Source organism: Neophocaena asiaeorientalis, unplaced genomic scaffold, assembly GCF_003031525.2.
Source record: "Neophocaena asiaeorientalis asiaeorientalis breed wild unplaced genomic scaffold, Neophocaena_asiaeorientalis_V1.1 scaffold461, whole genome shotgun sequence".
NCBI classification, from domain to species: Eukaryota; Metazoa; Chordata; class Mammalia; order Artiodactyla; family Phocoenidae; genus Neophocaena; species Neophocaena asiaeorientalis.
Genome location: NW_020173230.1, coordinates 683123 through 701465, shown reverse-complemented (window position 1 = coordinate 701465; position 18343 = coordinate 683123). Strand labels below are relative to the sequence as shown.

The following is an 18343-nucleotide window of genomic DNA, read 5'->3' as shown; positions in this document are numbered from 1 at the left end:
CGTGTCAGCAGTGGGGCTGCCCCCACGTTCAAAGACTTCTTGCCAAGAAGTTTCTGAGCATTTTTCAGTAAAAACCTATCCTTGAAGTTTTTGCTATCTGACCCATTCTGTGATTTCGTTGATAAATGTACCCATTTTTGACCAGGGCAAAAAATATGAGGAGAGCCCCAAACTGCTCAGGTACATATGAAATGTTAGAGGAGAGAAGAAACAAAATGCTTTAGAAGGCTGATTCTTTCATGAACGAGAAATGTGAGCATCTCCATCTCAACTTACCAACGGGCTGCAGGTAACATTTAATGGAGACTAAGTGAGTTAATGAAGGAGAAATAGCAATGAAAACCAACATAATGACAGAGGCCGCAGCTCGCACTCCAGGGCACCCTCTTCTTATCTGTCTGCTCTTCCCTAACATACAGGTGCTATGGCGGGGGGTGGTGGGGGGAGCTCCTTGAATTGGACAGATATGCCCCTGAGAATCAGACCCGGGAAAACCATCTAATAAGAGAAACTTCAAGGAAGGGGGGCACTGTCATCCAGAAGTTCTGGAGACCACAGACATCAGGGCCAGGTCCAAATCTAGGAGATTGTTCTAAAGCCTCAGGGGCCCCTCATGTTCTTATCTAGGCATGATCTTGAACAGATACACAATCAGAAGACATAGGAGCTCGCCCTCGCTCTGACTTTTCCAGCTGTCTGACCTTGGGGAATTCACCCAAGCTCTTAGAACATCACTTTTCTTATTCATTTACGCAATAAACTTTTTAATAAGATCCTCTATACACACATTGATTTGCTACTGAAAGTTGAAACAGCACATCAAAAATTTTCATTACAATTCAACACGCTGCTCTGTTAATGCTCTAGCCAAGCTACCCAACATTTTCTTTACATTCCTTCCACAGAAGTTAATTTGTTTCAATTTCTTGATATTGGGTTTCCTCTTACAGACAGGAGGCTTCTAAAACAGGTAATACTTGAGACCTACTAGTGCTTATTTGTGTCAAATCAAAGTGGAACTAAAGGATATTCAAGTCATTCAGATGCAAACTACATAGATTCCTTATAAGTTACCTGTATTAAGGAAGAAAAGAAATGCCAGAAAAAAGACATCACAGAACTTATAATATAGGTTATCAAAATATTGGTACACAGTCTGTCTTATATGCAATAAATCTTTATGGAGTACCTATTACATGCCTGGCATGACTAACAAAATTATTAATTAACTGGTTAGCTAATTAATTAAATATTACTGGTGTAGAAATAATAAATATAAAACGATCATGTACATCACAAAGCGCCAGAGATCTCACTGTGTACGTGAGATAATAGAAAATATATATATTGGTCTCTGCCCCAGCTCCTGGCACAGAGCTCCTGGACCCTTGGCATTTCCTAAGTGATAAGAGCACAGGGAGCATCTTTTGTGCTAGTATTTGGTCTTTAACTCTGGTTCCTGACACCAGCTCCTAAGTGCCTTGGAATTTCAGGGGTGATAGGAGTCTCTTGTTCTAATGAGGTGACTCTTGGTGGGCTCCTGGATGGCGGCTGGTCACCAGAGAGACCAAGCCACGATTAGAAGCTCAGAGTTTCAGCCCCACCCTCCATCCCCCAGAGAGGGGAGAGGAGCTGGAAATGGAGTTAATAATTGATCATGCCTACGTGAGGAAGCTTCCATAAAAATCCCCAAAGTATGAAGCTCAGCGAGCTTAATTGAGTTAAACTGTAGGACACGGAGCTGGTGTCGCAGAGAATTGCTCGTTGTGGGGAAACCCAGCCACACACATCTGGTGTCAGAAGTGTCGTGAGTGGGGCAGGAATGTAAGAGTTAAGGAGAAACACAGGAGAACGGAGGGTTTCCTAGACAGTAGAGGATCCATGGCAGTAAACGCAGGCTGTTCAAGAGGGGAGTGCAGCCCATGAACTCAGAAGGTGCTGGTGGATTGGAAAGCTTTGCCCACATCTCAATGACAGCCTTTTCTTCCTACAATGCTTCTCAAAGCCCGCAAAGACACAGCCAGGCAAAGGCTTATGTGCAAATGAATTAATAGATGTTTGCCATCAATTCCACTGAGTCATTAAAGTAAATCTCAAAGAGGAAAAAAAAAGACATAAGTGCTGTCATCTCTGGGATGATTTTAAGGCGTTAGAAGGGAAGGCAGAGAGAAGGAATTGTCCTCTCCCGCAACATTTGGGTAAAAAATGCTGTGGCTTATGCTGTCCTCTGAGAGCCAGTGAGAAGGCTAAGGGAGCGGGTATTGGGGCCCTGACGCCCATAAGGGATCTAAGGACACCCAGAATGCCAGCTGGACCATTACTGAAGCCTGGAGCGATGGATCCAACATTCCAAACACTCAGAATACAGTCCTAACAGAAAGCTGGAGGAAGACCTGAGAGAGAAGAACTAAAACCCAGGATGCATCAATGTTTTCACAAGTGGGGTGCTTAGCCCTCTCAGACCCTCTCCTGAACCCAAACTTTCTGCAAAGCCATTGGCAGCTGACATCTGAAAAGATTTCCTGCAGCTCTGCATCCCCTCCTGCTGCCCACCTCGGTCGCCCTCCCACCTCCTCCCACCTAGCAGCTCCCACCTGCATTGCCCCAAAACACTCACATTCATCGTCCCCACGTGCTAAGCCTCATGGACATTCTCAGGCCTCATCTGAACCCCGCAGAAGCATTCGACACAGCTGATCCATCCTTCCCTCTCCAAATATTCTTGCCCTTGCTCCCGGCCCTGGCATTTGCTGGCCCAGGGTGACAGCACAGAGGCCCACGCACCACATGTGTGAATCACAAGTGATGCAAAGAAGCGTTAGAGTACATCGTGCTGTCCTCCGACCTTGACAAATGCCTTCTCATAGCAACTGAACCACAGCTATGGCTTCTTTGTTTTTTTCTAACATTTTTGGCAGAGGCGATTGACATCTGCAGAATTCTTTATATATTGTCATAGCAGCCTCTCCATTGACTGGGGCCAGGGCGGGCCCTTCCTAATAACCATCATCTCACTGGGACTCTGCTCTCCGTGTCTTGCAAAATTAAGCAGTTAGTCCAGAAACTGTAGAAAGAGCAGGGAACACGGAAGATTTCAGTAGGAAGCGGAGGACTGGCACATTCTCTGGAATTTAGCTTAGTTTCCTCATCTATAAGGAAGCATCAATACCTGTCTTTCAGGAATGTTCTGAGACGTGAGGTACACAAGTGCTTCACACACATTTTAAGTGGATGGGCTGTGTACGGCTTTTTGCATGAACAAAATAGGCAAACTATAAAAAATGACTAGCTTTTATTATTTTATATGTCAGTATTGCCAGGTCAACAATGTTTGGATGAATAATAAAACAATGATGAAAACAAAAAAAACTCATCCAATTAGGGGAATTGCCTGGCAGTCCAGTGGTTAGGATGCCACACTTCCACTTGCAGGGGGCACGGGTTCAATTCCTGGTCGGGAAACTAATATCCCGCATGTCATGTGGTGCGACCAAAAACAAAAAACAATGATGTACATAATTCATAAATTATTGTATTTTAAATTCGTAGAATTTGTTTTTATTCCCTTCTTTTTAGCAAAAACTATGTAATGATATCATAAAAATTTCACATAATTAATGTTCTGCTGTCAATAATGAGCTCAAGGACTAAAAATTAAAATGTAACTGTAGGGACTTTCCTGGTGGTGCAGTGGTTAAGAATTCGCCTGCTAATGCAGGGGACACAGGTTCAATCCCTGGTCCAGGAAAAGCCCACATGCTGTGGAGCTACTAAGCCCATGTGCCACAACTACTAAGCCTGCGTTCTAGAGCCTGTGAGCCACAACTACTGAGCCCTCGTGCCACAACTAGTAAAGCCCACACGCCTAGAACCTGTGCTCTGCAACAAGAGAGGCCACTGCAATAAGAAGCCTGCACACCACAATGAAGAGTAGCTCCTGCTTGCCGCAACTAGAGAAAGCCCGCACGCGGCAATGAAGACCCAACACAGACAAACATAAATAAAGAATAAATAATAAAATGCAACTGTATTCAAAGTATGACATTTGAATATATTTTCATCAAAAACGCATATTAAAGGTAAAAAATTTAAAAATCAAAATTATTTTTGTATGTTTTCACAAACTTGTTTTCTTCTAAAGCATTCAAAGTCAGCTATTACAAATGAAAGGTAAACTATGAATTATAGTTAAGGAAAACAAAAATTTTTAATCAAAATGATTTAAATAAAATGAAAGTTTTTAATGTTTTAAAATATTCACTGAATTTCATTAAACCTTGCTAAATTTTTCTAAACATGACAGGTCACAATTCTAATATTCAATGTCTAACTAGTTGCCAACATAAAAAATTGATATAACACTTCTCTCATGTTATCTAGACCTATATGTACACAGATCAAAAATAACATGAGTTGTTTAATACTGCAAATTTTCCTAGTCACCATGTGCAATTGTTGTAACTAACAAGCTACTCTGTGAATATCTCTGGAATTAGTCCATACAAATTAACTATAATACAAATTAAAACACCAAGAAAAGGAAAAAAACCAGACATTTAGCACTACCAGGAAACAATGCTTTGTTATATGAGAATCTATCATATTCACTGTATCTGAGAAAAAGGATTTGATGACTTAATTTTGTCTTTTTGTTTGTTTGTTTCCTAAGGTTCCCACCACTCAAATCTTCCCTCGTTCCCTGTCTCTGGGATCGGAGAGGGACAGCCTCCACATCTTTAGACACAGTTGTCTTTTGTTTTGAGGACACAGAGCAAGAGATGTGAAGAAGCATTTTCCTGGGACCTGAGAAGTGTTAGCCGGGCAAGTGGATGTTTAGTTACAAGTCCCCCCAGGCTCAAGGGACAGGAGGGCCCGTGTTTCCTTCTCTTCTCTCTTCTCCATTCTCCCTGCCCCTCCCCTTCTTCTTCTTCTCTTTCTGTATTTAACCTTCACACACCAACATACACACACACATACACACACACACACACACACACAGAGTGCATATAAGCCAGGCTAGTGGCTTGTTCATTCATTTACTGAAAGTGCCCCAGCCTAGCCAGGTATCATATGAGTGCTTACCATCCTAAGTGTAGTCCAGATACATGTTATGCTAAGTCAAGCTATCCTAACATTATCATATCTTAAAGTACTGTATCTTGTCTTGCCCTTAGAAATTCCCCCTAAGTACATATATACAATGGAATACTACTTAGTCATAAAAAAGAATGAAATAATGCCATTTGCAGCAACATGGATGCAACTAGAGATTATCTTACTAAGTGAAGTAAGTCAGAAAGAGAAAGACAAATACCATATGATATCACTTATATGTGGAATCTAAAATATGACACAAATGAACTTATCTACAAAACAGAAACAGACTCCTGGACATAGAGAACAGACCGGTGGTTGCCACGGGTGGTGGTTGCCAAAGGGAAGGGGGGTGGGGGAGGAGTGGACCGGGAGGTTGGGGTTAGTAGATGTAACCTATTATGTACAGGATGGAAAAACAACAAGATCCTACTGTATAACACAGAGAACTATATTCAATATCCTATGATAAACCATAATGGAAAAGAATATTTAAAAAAGAATATATGTATGTATAACTGAATTACTTTGCTGTATAGTAGAAATTAACACAATATTGTAAATCAACTCTACTTCAATTTAAAAAAAAGAAATTCCCCCTAAGGAAACAGGTCCAGCCCACACATGACCCTGGGTCTGAAGTGAATTATCAAGGGGAAAAGGTGGGTAACTCTAGATTTCCACCCATATCACTGTACAGAGGCATCAGCTAGATGTTGAAATTCAGATTTTTTCAGGTTTTCTAACTTGTCACTCAGGAGTTGCTTTCCCATGGGCCTTGGAATTTAATCACCAACCTTTAAGAATCTCAGCTCTTAATGTCCTCAAATTTGCCACAGTCCTGCAAGACGTTGGAGACTCCCTTAGACTAGATGGGGAATGACAAAGCATGAGGGATGTTTTTAGCCACACTGGCCACTGTTTAAGTAAGACTTCAGACTCCCACCTGATCCACCTTACAACTACTCACATCTCCCAGATGAGGCCAGGCCCTCTGTTCTCCACTGCGGGGGCCCTCTGGTGCTAGTAAGTGCCAGGCCCTGAGGATTGAGGGTGAACAGGACACACATACAGCCCCTACTTTTCAGCAGATTCCAAGCAAACAAAGAAGTAAACCAGATAATTTCAGACCATGGTAAGTGCTCTCAAGAAAAAAGAATACTGAGTGATGAGATGAAGGCAGCAGTCAGGGAGGAAAAAAACTTTTCCTCCAATCTCTTAGGTTCAGTTCATGGAGCCTGGGAATTAAACTGACAAAAGACAGGTTAACAGGAGAAAAGGTACAATTTTATTTTACCTGCATGGGAGTTGAGAGGAAAGAAGATGCAGACCTACTAGAGAATGGACTTGAGGATACAGGGAGGGGGAAGGGTTAGCTGGGACAAAGTGAGAGAGTGGCATGGACATATATACACTACCAAATGTAAAACAGATAGCTAGTGGGAAGCAGCCGCATAGCACAGGGAGATCAACTCGGTGCTTTGTGACCACCTAGAGGGGTGGGATAGGGAGGGTGGGAGGGAGGGAGATGCAAGAGGGAAGAGATATGGGGACATATGTATAACTGATTCACTTTGTTATAAAGCAGAAACTGATGCACCATTGTAAAGCAATTATACTCCAATAAGGATGTTTAAAAAAAAAAGAAGCAATTAAACTTGGGGGCTTACATATCATTTTAACAAAGGATGATAAATTCTGGAGAAGTGACTAGACAAAGGAACAGAGGTTTGGGCTTCTGGGGGTGAGAGGTCATGCGGAAGTGACTAGGAAATATACGGGGAACTAACGGAAGATAAGGGTTCTTTTAGACAGGACTGTTTATGCAGACTCATCCTGGCATCAACTCTCCACCTCCAGTGATGAGTTGCTCTCCCCTTCCTGGTACAGGAAAACCACTTTTCTTGCAGGAAATTTATAACCTGCTTTAGGCAGATAAGGGCAGAGAAGAGAACCCTTCTTGCATTTGTTGTTTCTCAATTGCCTTCAGCCCAAAGTAGTCCAAGTGGCATATTTTTGGGCAGCATGTTCTGATCCCCTTTAGGGCCAGGATAACTTCTCTTTCTGAGCTCTGAGGTAATTTTCCTCATTCAGAGGGTACAGCCTGGTTCTGGTTAAGCATCTCTCATCACAGCCCTGCTAGGAACATAGGCAGCACCCCAGCTCAGCATCTGGGTCTCCTCTGGTGGAAGTCCACAGAACCCCATGATCATTCAGCCCAGAGGACAGAGAGAGGCTGCAGCTGGCCAGATCCCACCTCTTCCACTCACCACACCTCAAGGCCAAAGTCACAGGGCAGGACCCTCCGTCCTTCTCTGCTCAACCTTGAGGGTGTAGCAACCACTTTTTTTTTTTTTTTTTTGGCTGCATTGGGTCTTCGTTGCTGCACACGGGCTTTCTCTAGTTGCGGCAAGCGGGGGCTACCCTTTGTTGCATGGGCTTCTTAATGTGGTGGCTTCTCTCGTTGCGGAGCAGGGGTTCTAGGTGCACGGGCTTCAGTAGTTGCAGCCCTTGGGCTCAGTAGTTGCAGCACACATGCCCTAGAGCACATGGACTTCATCAGTTGCAGCACCTGGGCTCAGTAGTTGTGGCTTGTGGGCTCTAGACCGCAGGCTCAGTAGTTGTGCTCGTGGCTTAGTTGCTTGCAGCATGTGGCATCTTCCCGGACCAGGGACTGAACCCATGTCCCTTGCATTGGCAGGCGGATTCTTAACCACTGCGCCACTGGGAAAGTCCCGTAACCACTTTTTAAAAGTAAACTTTCTATTGAAGTAACACAGGTACAGAAAAGTGCTCAATGCATTTCTATAAAGTAAACACACCCATGTAACCAGCACCCAGATCAAGAACCAACACATTATCAACACTTCAGGATCTCCTAACCCCCAGTTACTGTCCTGTCCTTTTCTAGTGCTTTGGATGAGTTTCGCCTGGAATGTCTTTGTTTTAAAACAGCAATAACGGCAACAACAACAGCCACCATTTATTCCTCATTCACTGAGTGCCTGGCCCAATGCCAGGTGCTTCACATGGATTACCTGTCAACAACCTATAGATGGAGTAAGTTGTATTATTATCTCCACTATAAAAGGGGGAAATTGAGGCTCAGGATAAGAGACCTGCTCAAGTCCATTCGTTCCAATGTATTTATTGAATATTTACAATGTGACAAGGAAGGTGCTGGTGACAGACTGAATGTAAAAATGGAGGGCCTCCCTGGTGGTGCAGTGGTTGAGAGTCCGCCTGCCGATGCAGGGGACACAGGTTCGTGCCCCGGTCCGGGAAGATCCCACATGCCGCGGAGCGGCTGGGCCCATGAGCCATGGCCACTGAGCCTGCGCGTCCGGAGCCTGTGCTCTGCAATGGGAGAGGCCACAGCAGTGAGAGGGCCGCGTACCACTAAAATAATAATAATAATAATAATAATAATAATAATAAAAATGGACAATGGTCAGAGCACATGTGAAAACAGAACTCTGACCCACCACCCAGGAAACCAGCCCATAAGTCTGGTGAAACTAGCCCATAAGTCAGAGTTGTAGGAAGTCAGAACACTGACCCGCCACCCAGGAAACCAGCCCATAAGTCAGAGGTGTAGGAAGTCAGAACACTGACCCGCCACCCAGGAAACCAGCCCATAAGTCAGAGGTGTAGGAAGTCAGAACATTGTCTCCAGCAAGTAATCCAGGAAGCCAGACTAACCCGTGTGACCGTCAGCCCAAAGCAATGGGGATGTGACTAATAACTGACAGCTCCCCTCATTTTTGTTCCTGCTTCCAACGTAGGACCAATCAGAGAAAGCCAAATACACTCCCTGACATACTCACATAGGGTGTCCAGCTTCTACTAGCCTGCCTCCGGCTTCCCCGCTGACAGCCTCCTACCACAGCATATCTGAGCCTTCCTTGTTTTCCACTATAAAGCTTTCCTGGGCTTCCCTGGTGGCGCGGTGATTAAGAATCCACCTGCCAATGGAGGGGGACATGGGTTCGAGCCCTGGTCCGGGAAGATCCCACATGCCGCGGAACAACTAAGCCCATGCGCCACAACTACTGAGCCCACGCGCCACAACTACTGAAGCCCTCGCACCTAGAACCCATGCTCCGCAACAAGAGAAGCCACCACAATGAGAAGCCCGTGCACGGCAACAAAGAGCAGCCCCTGCTTGCTGCAACTAGAGAAAGCCCGCGTGCAGCAACCAAGACCCAACGCGGCCAAAAATAAATAAATAAATTTATAAAAAATAAAATAAAATAAAGCTTTCCTGCTCCTCTGCCTGCCTTCGGGGCTCTGCCAAACACAAGTGATGGTGATCAACTCCCTTGCCTCAGGATGCTCTGAAGAAATAGCCCTTGCATGTTCTCATTTGGTTGGTCTTTATTTGTGTCCACATGGGGAAACAGAGTTGAACAAACACAGCCCCTGCCCGTGCCCTCATGCGTCTTACCGGCCAGTGGGCAGAGAGACACTATTCAAGCAATCACAGCAAGTGGGACTGTGCAGCTGTGATTTTGCTATAAGAGAGAAGCATGGTGGTTCAACTGCCTGTGAAGTGGGGGGTCTGACCTGGTCTGGGAGTCAAGGAAGGCTTCCTGGAAGAAGTGACACTTGAGCAGAGATATAAAGGCTGTGCATGAGACATCTATGGCGAGAAGAAGGAGAAGAGTTTTCAGGCAAAGTCAACAGTACAAAGAGGCCATGGATGGCAGAAAGGTAACTCGAGGGACTGAAGTGGGAGACAGTGTGAGATGAGGCTGGAGAAGTCCTCAGGGGACAGATCAGGCAGGGCCGTCAAGGCCATGGGAAGGAATTCTGTCTATTTCAAAAGCAAGTGGAACCCAGTGAAGGACTTGTGGTTTGGCGGGAAAGAGGGATGGGGAGCCATGTGCTTGAAGTTATAGGTTGAATCATGTCCCCTCCCTGCAAAAAAGATATGCTGAAGTCCTAATCCCCATGCCTCAAAATGTGACCTTATTTAGAAATAAGGTCATTGCAGATATCATTAGTTAAGATGAGGTCATACTAAAGTAGGGTGAACACAATCCATTATGACTGGTGTCCCTCTAAGAAGAGGGCACAAAGGGAGAAGATGGCCATGTGATGATAGAGGCAGAGATTGTAGTGATGCAGCTACAAGCCAAGGAATGCTGAGCACTGCCAGCAAAACCAGAAGCTGGAAGAGGCAGGGACGGAACCTCCCATAGAGCCTTTCAGAGGGAGCATGGCTCTGCTGTCACCTTGATTTGGGCTTCTGGCCTCCAGAACTTGAGACAACAGATTTTAAGTCACTCAGTCTGTTACAGCAGCCCTAGGAAACTAACACAGGTGGGTTTTTAGAAAGGTCCACCCAGTTAGGTTGGAAGGGGAACCCAAGTGGATGAGGCTTGGCCAGTTAGGAGTTCACTGCAATTATTCCCCAAAGAGATGATGGTGGCTTGGACTAGGGTGGTGACAATGGGGCATGGAGAGAAGATGAAGTTGAGAAATGTTAGGAGGTGACATCCATTGAGAGAGTATGGAAATAGGTCAGCTGTGCTTTTATCTACAGCGTCATAAACACTGAAAAAGCCTCAGACACTTCTGGGAAATTAGTCACCAGCAAGGCAGCTGGGATTGGGCATAAGCAGTGATGACATCTCGGACAGGCCAGTGGGTCAGGAGATGGGTCAGGCCAGTGTGGCTAGAAAGATGACATCACAGAGCTACACAATCAGCAGGTGTGTGGGCTCAGAGTAGAGGAAGTCTGCAAGATTAAGAGGCACACCAGGGATTTGGATTGAAACAGGTGACTGGGGACAGCATCAAATATCTGAGACAGAAGTGTGATCTCAGAGTCCAGGGCCCTTGGCAGTAGCAAAGTCCAAATACACAGCCTGGCCAGACTCGCCAAGTTCCCTGCTCCCTGCTGCTGGGCTTCCCCACTGCAGACATTGCTAGTTGACCCAGGCATCCATTCCTTCCACTCTGGGAAGTCCCTACCAACCGAGTGGAATGCATACACAAATGAAATACTCTTGCAATCCCAGGACAGGGGTGGGATTCAACAGGGGACTCTGAGACCTCTCTGGACACTTGCAGACCTGCACTTGGTCCTTTGATCCTCAAAAGAACGCAGGGAACTTGACGGAGCAGACACTTGAATTACTCCTATTTCCCACAAGAGGAAATTGGGACCCAGAGTTACACAACTAATAAAGGACAGATCTGGGCTCAAATTAAGGTCTTCTACCTCTAAAGCTTCTTTCTACTCTTTCCCTGGAGCAGTTGTGAGTTGGTGGCCAAAATAAGGAAGATTCCTGAATCAACATTTTTTACTGCAGTAAAATACTCGTAACATAAACATTACCATTTTAACCACTTTAAGTGTACAGTTCTGTGGCTTTAAGTACACTCACACTGTTGTGCAACCATCACCACCATCATCTCCAGAACTTTTTCATCCTCCCAAATGGAATCTCTGTCCTCATTAAACACTAACTCCCTCTCCCCCTCCCCCACCCCACCCCCCGGCCCCCACCTTCTACTTTCTGTCTCCATGATTTTGACCCCTCCAGGGACCTCACATTAGTGAAATCACAGACTGTTTGTCCTTCTGTGTGAGTCAACATTTTGACCCCCAGATTGCACACGGTGGAATTCAAGTCAGAATCCTGGTTACACTGTTGATTCAGACATCATGTTTACTGGGTCTCTCTCTGTTATCTTTAGTTTCTATCAGAAAAACAGCATGAAAATCTAAAGTGTCTTGGTTTAACCCATGTACTGTTTTCATTTAAATGAGCAGATTTTTTAAAATGTCTTTATCTCTGTGGACAGTTGTAAACCTTTCCACAGAAAGAAAGGACTCGGCCAGTTTCTATGGCAACTTAATGTCAGCAACCTAATTTCTTGAGACTTATTTTCAGAAACTTTTTTTAAAGGCTGGGCAAGTGGATGCTGGCTGGTAATCTTGTTTTCAAGTTCTTTTTTGCTGTTTTTATATATCTATTCATCAAATAATTTCCGAGTACCTAACTAGGTCAGGCATGTGCTAGGCGTTGGGGCAACATCATGTGGGCAAGACAGAAATGGTGCTGACCTGAGGTTTGGTAATTTAAGAAATGCTGTAGGGACACAGAAAACCAACTTATGGTTACCAAAGGGGAAAGGGGGGGAGGGATAAGTTAGGCATTTGGGATTAACATATACACAATACTATATATGAAATAGATAACCAACAAGGACCTACTGTATAGCACAGGTAACTATACTCAATATTTTATAATAATCTATAAGGGAAAAGAATCTGAAAAAGAATATATATATATAAATAAATCTGAATCACTTTGCTATATACCTGAAACTAACACAACATTGTAAGTCAACTATATTTCAATAAAAAATAAAAATAAAAACCTTATAAAATGCAAAAATAATGCTGTAGATGTTCCTGAGAGAAACTTTTCATTGATGACACTAGCAAAAGTACAGAGCAGGGATGGGGGTAGGGAAATATATCTGGGATCAAACTGAAGATGGCTATCAAGGTTGTACCCGCCGGGGAAGAATCTGAGGCCCTTCTCTAAAAAAATCACTGAATAATTCTGTTTGCAACATGGGATCAGTTTTGACTTTTAAAAAACTTGAATTCAGCCTCAAAAAAAGAAGGAAATCCTGTCATATGCTACCACACGGATGAAGATTGAGGGCATTTTGCTAAGTGAAAGAAACCAGTCACAGAAAGACAAATACTGCACGATTCCACTTCTAAGGGGCATCTAAAGTAGTCTAACTCTTAGAGACAGAAAGTAGCATGGTGGTCGCCAGGGGCTCGGGGAGGGGAAATGGGGATTTCTTGTTCAATGGGTATAGAGATTGGTTTTGTCAGATGAAAAAGTTCTAGAGATTTGTTGTCCAACCATGTACATGTAGTTACCGCTACTATGTGGTGTGTACACTTAAAAATGGGTAAGATGGTAAATTTTATGTTATGTGTTTTTTTACCACAAATTTAAAAAAAGAGTCTAGCACAGTGATGGCCACAGAGACTCTATAAATGTTTGCTGAAAGTAAAAACAAACCAACAAAAACAAATCATGAGGTCCCAAGTCCCGGCCTCATATATTTTCTGCAAATTTTACCTATGGGGTTGGGAATGGTTGGTTGTTTTCCTCCTTTTTGCCTTTTTAGGGTGTGTAATTTAAGATACAGCTGAGAGCAACATGGATGCAACTAGAGATTATCATACTAAGTCAGAAAGAGAAAGACAAATGCCATAGATATCATTTATATGTGGAATCTAAAATATGACACAAATGAACCTATCCACAAAACAGAAACAGGATCACGGACATAGAGAACAGACTTATGGTTGCCAAGGGGGAGGAGGCAGGGGGAGGGATGGAGTGGGAGGTTGGGATGAGCAGATGTAAGCTTTTATATGTAGAATGGATAACCGACAAGGTCCTACCGTGTGGCACAGAGAACTAGATTCAGTATCCTATGATAAACCATGATGGAAAAGAATATTTTAAAAAAGAATGTATGGATGTGTATAACTGAATCACTTTGCTGTTCAGCAGAAATTAGCACAACATTGTAAGTCAGCTATACTTTAATAATAATTAAAAAAAGATATAGTTGAGAAAAACCAAAGTCAAGACTTTTTTGGAAAGTCATCTAACCAGTGCCATCCCCTGGGCTGGACAAGTCCTTCGTATCCATGTGACACTGACTTCGAGTCTGTCGGGCCAGACTGAGGTCGGCCTCACGTGTCCACAGTTTCAGAGGCTGACCACAGACCTGCCTCTGGCAGCAGCTTCTAACATCTGGGGGGCCTTTTTCAGTTTACAGAGCACCCCCAGATGTGTTTACCTCACTTCAACCACTGTCTCCTCTTTACCAGGCCTCTGGTGCCTTTACACTTTGCCAGCAGGGTTGGTTTGCAGAATCCAAACCTTCCTTAAGGCTTGTTGAGGTTTGTTTTTGAAAATTGGCTGTTCCCACCCACATTCCCTTGAGATATAAATAGAAAAAAAAAAGAGGTTTAATTAGTAAAGCAAGACATCTGAGCTACCTCCACCTGATCCTTGAAAAGGAAATATGAGAGGTTCTTACTATCGCTTTTTCAGTCCTATATAAGGTAGGTCAGTAAGGCAGCAAAACCGCATCTGTTTTTTTTTTTTTTTTTGGCTCTTTCAACTCTTTTCCCTGATTCTTCTTAGAGGAAAATCTAAAACGGTGAGTAGCTGGTGGACCTACCAGACCCCAGACTCTTCTTTCTTACACGCATTCATATTAGGTTGGTGCATGCTGTGCTCAGATTCTCTTTTCCCATGGAGTTGACACATGGATGGATTTTGATCTCTGGTAAATGGGTTTTTTGATGTCTCTGATTCCCATCCTTCAGGACAGATAGCAACCCTTCCATATAAAGTCTGCAAGCAGCCCAAGCTCTATCCTTCCCTAGATGGAATTTGCAACACTGCATTTCTCTGGCTGGTGTGTTAAAATGCTATTGCATTTGTAACATGGTTTACTTCTGAATGGTTTGTAGATGCCTATGTAAGTGGTCGATGATGTAATTATAATTTTTACAAGAAAACAGAATCGAATTGTTCTTTAGGTTGTATTTTTAAATTTCATCTTTAACTCCATTCAGGAGAGGGCACTGAGACACAGGGGACTGTGATCTTCTTGATATTTGGTTTTTATTTGGATATTCTGTCCCAGCTCTTAATACAATACTATGCTTATCACATTTTAAAAATTTTCAACAAATTTGCATTTTCTGTGGGCCTGGGGGTGGGGGGGTTGTGGTCCCCCTAGACGTGCATGTTTCTGCTTGCCATTCACCACATCTTGTTTATTCTGTGTGAACAGGTGGAAAATGAGCATCACAGATGTCCTTAGTGCTGATGACATTGCAGCAGCCCTGCAGGAGTGCCAAGGTAAAGTGGAAACAAGGCAGGGGTGGGTTTCTCTCATGTACCTCTACCTCCCGAAAAGCTACAAAAATTAAAATGTGAACTTTGCTGAAAATTCATGGGATCAGAGAAAAACTTATTAACTAGATAACTACAATGATAAAAATATGAGATCTGAACATACGATCACATTTCTGTAAGGTGAAAGAAACTTACTAAATGTGAAAAAAAGGAATCGGTGGATGCCACGTAGCCTGTTTGAATCCCATGATTGCACTTCTCCCACCAACTAGACCAGTGATGCTGGCATCTTGGATACACAGCCAGTAAAAAGAGCAGGGGGAGGCACAGAGGAGAGGAGGCGAGAGAAGGGGAGACGGACAAAGTCAAGTGGAGAGGGAAAGCTGGGAAGGGGAAAGGAGATGAGAGCACAAAGCCATCCAGTCTTGGCTGACTCAAAATCTCGGTCCCTGTAGCTCAATGCTATTATGAAAAGTAGTATTTTTAATAACCTATGTTTTCAGCACTTCGGCCCAAAGACAGAATGCAATCCAGTGAGCATCAGAATAACCCATTCTCTGTTCTTCAGACCCGGATACTTTTGAACCCCAAAAATTCTTCCAGACATCGGGCCTCGCCAAGATGTCAGCCAGTCAGGTGAAGGACGTTTTTCGTTTCATAGACAACGACCAGAGTGGGTACCTGGATGAAGAAGAGCTGAAGTAAGCTTTGTCCTAAGCCCATCTGGCACCCCAACATTGCTAGCTGGGGCTGGGGTGTAGTGGGGCCAGCCTCCTAAGTATCCTTCAGTGTCCAGCCATGAGCAGATCCTCATGAAAGGGAAGAACATGAGTCGGTGGACCACATATCTACCCACGCAAAACACTAAACACGGGCACCAAAGACTGTGGGTGCAAAAATTCATTAGTCTTAGAGGTTTTCTTGGGCAAACGGACTTATAACAAAATCCTGGAAAGATGTTTTAAAACAAAATGCCCACCGTTAGTCTCTACAATGAAGGAAACCTTTGCCTGCTAAGATCTTGACTGATCATTGCAACTGTTGGAACAGACGGTTTGCTTCAAGAGGAAGGGGTAAGCATAGAAATGTGTGTGGGTTTTCAACACAGTCCCCTCAATCTTTATTATCCTGTAGGTTTTTCCTCCAGAAGTTTGAGAGTGGTGCTAGAGAACTGACCGAGTCAGAAACCAAGTCCTTGATGGCGGCTGCAGATAATGATGGAGACGGGAAAATTGGGGCTGATGGTATGTTCACACCTGTACACGGCATAAGAGACTTTAGCTCAGGCAGCATCCGGGGCAGGGAGCTTAGGCCACGAGATCAGACAGATATGGGTTAAAATCCCCCTTTCTTAAACTTGCTGAGCCTCAGTCTTCTCATCTGCAAAATAGAACTAAAGTGAGGATGCAAATGATGTATGTCAAGACTCTGGCATGATGCCTGGGGATGTACCATAGAAGCTGGTCCCACTGGTCACTGTCTATGAACCAGAAAATACTCTTCACCTGACCAGGATACTAGCTACTTTCCTGGCCAATTATTTGCCAGACACCCTAATGCACCCTGAAAATAATGTAAGGAATCTCCACCAGTGGAATGTGAGTCTCTCTGAATAAGGGAAGGACTGACATTCTCAAGTATGTCTCATAGTAAAGGGTCTACTGACTTGAGTAGGACAAGCCTCTTAGCTTTCAAGGGTTTAAATAAATACATTTTATTGGCAGTAGCCCGAAATATTAGAGAACAAATAAATCAACCATCACTTATGCAGTCTTCTGTATGCAGAGCCTTATATTCAAATTTTAGCATAACTGCATGGCTGTAGGATTATGTTTATCTGATTTTGTCATGTTGTTTACATGATTTTCACCTACTTTGTGCATGTCAGCTCAGGAGAGCTTACATGTGGTTCTTATGGTGGTACTAATTAAAATGTAAAACTGCTACTTTAGACCCTCATTTTAAAAATCTATCCAAGATGATACCACTATAACTTACTACATGGGACTTAACGCACCTTGTATAGATAGGTCAGAAAAATAACTTAGGCAAGGGAAAGTTGATTTATTTAAACCTAACCATGAAAGACTTCCAAATAAGCAAAGCTTACCGATAAATATAAAGCAAATACCCAGTTTTCAATTTCAGTCTGTAGCATCCACACCTTATTATTATTATCTTTTAGTAATATAAATTTGGGGGGTAAGGTTAGGGTTCAGTAAAGAAAAGTTAGTTCAAAGTCCCGCTCTATTAAATGTTTCCTAAATATGCAATACATAGCTACTTAATAGAAAAAGAAAACCTCCCATTTCTGTCCTGAATTGACCAGACAAAAGGCCGAGTGAGCACAGATTGTGATGGGCCACTATACTGAATTCACTCATTGTCAGAGAGAAATAACTGGGTTGGCAAATTCTAACACAAGGAGCTCTATCGAAAAGCTAAAGATGTTTGTTAGATTAGGCAGGAAGATGGAATGCTGCAGAGTGTCAGGACCGGTGGGCAGTGACACCTTTTCTTCCTTTTGTGCCCTTGGAGGGGGCCATGCCCATCATCTGATAATCTGCTTCGTTCCCTTTCCTCTTCAGAACTCTCATTGGCCATAGCAAGTCTGTAAAGTACCAAGCCATCCTGGCTGACCCTGTTCTCACCTCTTCTGTTCTAGAATTCCAGGAAATGGTACATTCTTAAAGGGCCCAGACTATGGAGATAGAATCAGCTGGAAGGCCTCCAAAGCCCCAGGAACTGGGACACCCCGCATCCTCCCCCTAATTTATTTATTAATTTCCCCCGAAATGCTTCTGCAATTTGCCCATTGTTTTAGTGAGGTCATTAGACAGTCATCCGTGACTTTTTGGTGGTGGGTATGCCCTGATGACTCCTGTAAGATCCTCAGCAGACAAAAAATGCCTTTTAAAAAAATCATCCAATAAAGACACCTTTCTCATCATCTGCTGATGTGTGGGTGTGGTTTTTTTTCCTCCGAGAGGTAGAGGGATGAAAGTAGTTTGGAGACCGAAGACTTTTAGGAAGAATTCTGGTCTTACCGGGCGTCAGGCTAGGGTTTTCTCAGCGATTTATCTGAGTCTGAAATGTCTATGGAGAGATTTTAGCCAGCAGAAAGTCATGCTTGCTTATGTGTTTTCTCCTACTGGGTGTTAGATTGCCATAAGTGAGATTTAAGTTAAAGCAAATAGTACAAGACAGGAAAAAGTGCAAGGCTACCTTGGCCCTAAAGCTAAGGAGACTTGCTATGCTGGTTGAGACAGGCAGACATATTTTGAAGCTTTTTTTTTTTCTTAGAAAAACAAGCTATCAGAAAC

The 18343-nt window shown here is 43.5% G+C and overlaps 1 protein-coding gene across 1 annotated transcript; it reads left to right on the top strand.

Annotated features, from left to right (window-relative positions):
- The first annotated feature begins 14880 nt into the window (after window positions 1-14880).
- Window positions 14881-17711, top strand: OCM2 (oncomodulin 2). The gene is made up of 4 exons (XM_024745441.1): window positions 14881-15023; window positions 15589-15721; window positions 16155-16264; window positions 17686-17711. Exons 1-4 carry the CDS (start codon window positions 14963-14965, stop codon window positions 17709-17711), a joined length of 330 nt encoding a protein of 109 aa, XP_024601209.1. The 5' UTR covers window positions 14881-14962.
- Window positions 17712-18343: the final 632 nt, after the last annotated feature.

What these genes read in the sequence shown, in the direction of transcription:
- OCM2 (XM_024745441.1), top strand. Translation starts at nt 14,963, where the DNA reads ATGAGCATCACAGATGTCCTTAGTGCTGATGACATTGCAGCAGCCCTG. An exon ending in AGCCCTGCAGGAGTGCCAAG is followed by an intron (nt 15,024 to 15,588) that starts GTAAAGTGGAAA and finishes TCTGTTCTTCAG; the next exon opens with ACCCGGATACTTTTGAACCC. An exon ending in CTGGATGAAGAAGAGCTGAA is followed by an intron (nt 15,722 to 16,154) that starts GTAAGCTTTGTC and finishes ATTATCCTGTAG; the next exon opens with GTTTTTCCTCCAGAAGTTTG.